General features: G+C 43.4%; 1 protein-coding gene across 3 annotated transcripts in view; it reads right to left on the bottom strand.

The window, feature by feature from the left end:
• Positions 1–3296: 3296 nt before the first annotated feature.
• Positions 3297–5355, bottom strand: part of polm (polymerase (DNA directed), mu) — an 8919-nt gene continuing 6860 nt past the window's right edge. Inside the window, exons 10-12 of one of the 3 annotated variants that reach the window (XM_087175658.1) lie at positions 4929–5110; positions 4761–4844; positions 3297–3800 (exon numbers count right to left, since the gene is read on the bottom strand). In XM_087175658.1, the coding sequence (XP_087031784.1) occupies positions 3714–3800; positions 4761–4844; positions 4929–5110 (353 nt within the window). In that variant the 3' untranslated portion in view covers positions 3297–3713. Of the gene's footprint in view, positions 3801–4760; positions 4845–4928; positions 5310–5355 lie in introns of all 3 variants that reach the window. The other 2 variants (XM_087175657.1, XM_023412437.2) reach the window with 2 other exon arrangements.

Genomic DNA, 5355 nt, shown 5'->3' with positions numbered 1-5355 from the left:
GACAGGAGACCAGAGGGAGACACATGTCCCAACACAACGGGACCTGGTGCTCAGTATCTTGTTTTGTTTTCTGTCTCTCGACACCTCAGGACTTGACTGAACTCTCAGCCCACGGTCCCTGAACACATCATTATCAAATAATATACAGGTTCATTTTAACAAACAGTCCCAGTAACTAAAACATATCTTCACTGTGTTTTCATCAAACAAACAGGAGGAAATGTTGCATTTGTTGGGGACTATTTTCAGCGGCGGATTCATCCACATTTGGTTTCGGCGCAGCAGGAGTAGTGTGGCTCAGAGGAATAAGATATATCAAAACCCAATACACAACATGGTTCAGTTTCATTATTCATCTAATTGACATCATTTTAAATCTTTTTTCCCGCTTATCTGATTTTTGTCTAAAGCAGATTTGAATAATTTACATTCCTCGATAACGAGGTGAAGCATGAATAAAAGCAGGAATAGTAAACTTCAAAATAGTTAAAACAACAAGAAAACACATTTAAACACTAAAACACACCTCTGCCAGTTTAATACTTTACCTTCTTTAAAATAAAATGGATTCCTCTATGCAGATCAAGGCGCTGATGACGCCCAATAATCATTGATCCATTGCCGGCAGTCTCCAGCAGTTGCCCGCCCCGTCTGTAACACAGTCAGTTAAGGCCTCTTCCCCTGTCCCATTGATCCCTATCAACCTCATCAAAGGCTCCCGGGGCTTTGATGGGGGCCAGCGGGACTGGTCCTGGTGGACGAGCAGGCGCTGCGACTCCCCCCTCATCAAGCCGGGGGGAGACGAGACGAGAGGGACGGAGGGATGTTTTTAAGACTGTGAAATTTAAATTTCTCCCCCAAAAAAAAAAATCTGTGAGGCTGAAACACACCTGAGGGTTTTATACCGGAGAACATCCAGGACCTTTACTGTCAGTGTGAGGCGTCACTCTATGACGGGGACGTCCTCAGTCAGTGCGGGACAGGAACAAAGAGACATGATGTGACTAACTGCAACAGATTTCATATTCTTTTGTATTTTTAATTATTTCCATGTTAATTTTGATTCAGCCCAAAAATCAATTTGAGTCATTTGATTTTTTATATTAGTTTTAGTTTATGCAACTGTGTCTCCTGGAAATGATGTTTCTACACCGTGAACCTGTAACAACAAACACATTTCCAGGGAAACGAAGACGAAGAAGAAGAAGAAGAAGAAGAAGAAGAAGAAGAAGAAGAAGAAGAAGAAGAAGAAGAAGAAGAGCAGCTGTGCAGAATGTTAAATAAAGAAAAGAAGGGCCACATTTTTATACCGGGGACGTTTCCTCGGGGGAAACAGAAGCTGTAATTCCTCCGTCCACAGTGAAATGAATTCACATGGAGACAGACGACGTCCTCTGTGTTCTCACAGACTCTCGGTCTCCTCGGAGCAGGACGTCGCTGCTCTCGTGTCTCCTGCTCCCTCACAACAAACTTTTGCTTCACACATACGGTGTCAAAAACAGAGACGTGTCAATGGTGATGCAGAAACATGAAATGAGTCTTTTTACCTCTCACTACATTTATAGAAACGACACACACATGTAGGACTGCGGATTCATAAAGTTCAACCTGTCTTTAACTTGAAAAATAAATATCTTCTTCAGCAGAAAATGTGAACATGTTATATGAAGTGTGTCAACATGAGAGTGGAAGTGAGAGAGGAGACGGAGGCGTGAGCGCCGACACGGCTTTTGATGTTAAACTGGTATTTAGAGGTTAATGAGGCTGTTAGGAAGAGGTGAAGGAAACGCCTGTGATTCACACATCACACACACACACACACACACACACACACACACACACACACACACACACACGGGAAGCAGGCCTCGATCGTGAAAGGATCTGTTGTTTAAAAAAACGCAGCAGAACTGTGCTGAAGTTCTGTTTTCAGGTTCTAGTATTTTACCTGAATATTTCCATGTTATTTCATATCACTACATTTCAGAGGAAATTATTATTAAACTTTAAAGAAAACTCTGTCAGACTGATGAGAAGTTTTCATTTCCACCAAAGACACAGTTACTGTCTAAATTTAACAAACTTCCTTCTTTCATTTAAATCAGCTGCTCGAGGCCCAAAGAAGAAAATCAGACAATATTTAAAATAAAGCAAAAACCAGAGTTCAATAAATATTAAATCTTATTTATGTATCAGAACATCTGACGGCTGCTGATTTCTGATCTGATCAGAAATCAGTCACAGTTTACTGCACTGTGCTTTTACTGTGATACTGTAACTACAGGAAGTGCTTTTACTGTGATACTGTAACTACAGGAAGTACTTTTACTGTGACACTTCAGCTACAGGAAGTACTTTTACTTTGATACTGTGACTATATTTTGTTGGTGATGCTTCTGTACTTTTCCTTTAGTAGGATTTTAAATGCTTGTGGATGGAGTATTTCTACATCATGGTACTAGTACTTTTACTAAAGTACATGATCTGGTTTTAACTACTTCATATACACTTAGATAGTTTAGTCCAGTGGTTCCCAACCTAGGGGTCGGGCCCCTCCAGAGGGTCACCGGAGAAATCTGAGGGGTCGTCAGACGAGAGCAAAGAAGAAAAAATCTGTTGTTTTGTTTTATAAAATATTAAATTTGACGTTTCAAAACATTTAAACGTGTTAGATAAATGTAGTGAAGTACAAATACAAAGGGGAAAGTACTCCGGTGCAGTAAAAGTACCTGGACCTGAACTGAAGCTCGGTGCTTCAGTAACGGATCCTCTCACGTGTCTCTGCTCAGCTGTGAACGACCAGGAGGCGACAAGGACGTTAGAGAAAACAGGTCACTGGTTCACAGGTGTGTGTGTGTGTGTGTGTGTGTGTGTGTGTGTGTGTGAGAAATAGACGGTGTGTCTGAGGTTAAGAGTGTGAAAGCTGAACTACTTGACTAGATCAGTGAGTTCGTCTCTTCTTTTCATCAGGTCTGTTTCTTTAATCGATCTCCTGAATCAGCAGCAGATTTAATCACGTCACTCAGTCACTGTTCAGGAGGAACCAGCCTGTCTGTCTGTCTGTCTGTCTGTCTGTCTGTCTGTCTGTCTGTCTGTCTGTCTGTCAGGACCTGGAGATAAGTGGAGTTTATCCAGTTTTAAGCCACATTTTTACATTTAGGTCGTATTTTAACCAGATGAAGGATTTTAGTCAGCGGACGTTATCAGAGAAAAAAGCTGAGCCAAGAAGACAACAACTCCCAAGATGCCACGCTGCTACCCAACGTGTCTCGTTAGAGAAATGTACATGCTGTGCGTTTGAAGCTCAATTCATCCACATTTTATTATAAAATACAATCATGGCACAAACAGATTGTAGAGTTCAGCAGGTTAAAACAAACGCCTCCGGACAGGAGCTCGTATTTCAGAGGTAAAAGTAAAGTCACAACATTTATGATCTCGGTAGACACCGACACTCGGCTGTCAGTTCATTAGGAACACCAAGCTAAAACTAAAGCAGCAGTCCTGCAGTGAATTCTCCTTCATGACGGTTCTTACTGTTTCAGAGACGTGTTTAAACTCATGTATCTGTTACTCAAACTTCCTGGACGCTGTTTAATTGTCTCACGTTACCTGCAACAACACGCCACCGGGCTGCGTTAACCCTTCCTCCTCCAGGTGATAACCCTCACGTTGCTCCAGCAGAAGCAGCAGCAGCTCGTCATCAGGTCTCTTCAGGCGTTTCTCTCCGACGGTGGGATGAACTCCAGCCCCAGGTGAGCAAAGATCTCCTGCTCTGACGTCGCTCTCAGATACCTGCTCTGAGAAACAGAACCACACAGCAGCTGTAAAATGGACTGGATATTCAATTTGATTTAATCTCTGCATCATCTCCGAACGCCGACGAGACAAAGTTTGTTTTTATTCTCCAGCACCAATAATAATAAAGTTCATTCAAACACTTAATGAGACTGAAAATCAAAACGGTCTATTCTTACAAAGACCTGCTGATTTGACCCGACAGCACATGAAGCGTCAGGCTCAGAAAATAAAGATAAAAACGTGTTTATTTCTTTCTGAGGAGTCGACGTCATGTCTGACCTGACGATGGAGACCACGTCCTTTATTCTCAAGCTGCTCAGCCACTTAGAAATGAAGGAATTACAAAGGTCTGTGATTGTCTCTGAGGCTGTTTGTGTGTTTATGTTTGTTTGTTTTTTGTCAGACTTCCTGTTTAAATAAAGGTTTATAACCATTCGCTCATGGTTGAATTAGAAAGTTATTAAATGTAAAATAGAAACTGCAACTCCAAAACCTTTGTCTTTATTGAAGAGAAGACACACCTGAAAACTCAGGCATACATGAAACGACAGGAAACAGGAAGTAGATTGTCTTCTCTGCAGGTGATTATACCACGAACGAGGAGCAGCAGAGACAGTTGTAGCTTTAAAACAGAGACTGTAAGTGAACAACAGCTGCAAAGACAACAAGGTCAGAAACACTGTCATTCATTCTCATGTTGTATTCACCACTGGTAGTCCAGGCTGATGAGAGCCAATCAGGAGAGGCCGTGGGTGTGACCTCATCGTTTTCGAATGTCTCAGTTTCTGTCCATCCAGATACAACACAACCCCAGAGTTTTCAAAATAAAACTAGACTTGAAAACAAGTCGTGTGGACGGCAGGAGTAAACGAAGCAGAAGAGATGAGTTGTAAAACTAAGAAACCAACCGTGTGTAAATGAACCACCTCCTCCTTATTTAATAAAGAAAAAGTATTTACCTGTTTATTGTCATAGAGAGCGTGGCTGCTCAGAGACATGGTCTTCTCATGTCCCGCCCATCGTCGCAGCTCTCTCTCAAACAGCTGCGGAAAACACAAAGCCAGCGTGAACGTTAACACTGAGCGAGCTCGCCGTTAGAAGGCGGAGGTCAGATATTAAGAGGTCACCTTGGATCCGGTCCAGCCCAGCAGAGCGAAAGCGAACTGGCTGATGGGAGAAACCACCAGGTCCACTCTCACAGCTCTCCACGGTCTGTGTCCGGCAGGTTTCGTCTCCTCCGGTCCTCCGTCCTCACCAGACACGAGGAGTCTCTGTTCGCCTCCGTGGATCTGACTCCGAGAGTCCGAGTCTCCGGGACTGCCCGAGTTCGCCGCCGCTGTGTTTCCTGTCGGCGTCCCCGGGTGTCCTGTTCCTCGTCCCTCGTCCTCGTGCAGTTTAAAGATGGAGAAGCACCTCTCAAAGCGGTCCATGTTGGAGGCGGGACGAGCAGGGCCGTCCTTAGACTCCAGGTAAGAGTTTCTGGTGGTTTTCTGGTACAACAGGAAACCCTGCAGAGACAGAGAGACTCTTCACCTCGTCTCATGTGATCAGTTC

The sequence above is a fragment of the Seriola lalandi genome, unplaced genomic scaffold (assembly GCF_002814215.2).
Source record: "Seriola lalandi dorsalis isolate HSWRI2012SDOR001 ecotype SW California unplaced genomic scaffold, Sedor1 jcf7180002054480, whole genome shotgun sequence".
In the NCBI taxonomy this organism is placed as follows: Eukaryota; Metazoa; Chordata; class Actinopteri; order Carangiformes; family Carangidae; genus Seriola; species Seriola lalandi.
This window is presented reverse-complemented; position numbering and strand designations above follow the sequence as displayed.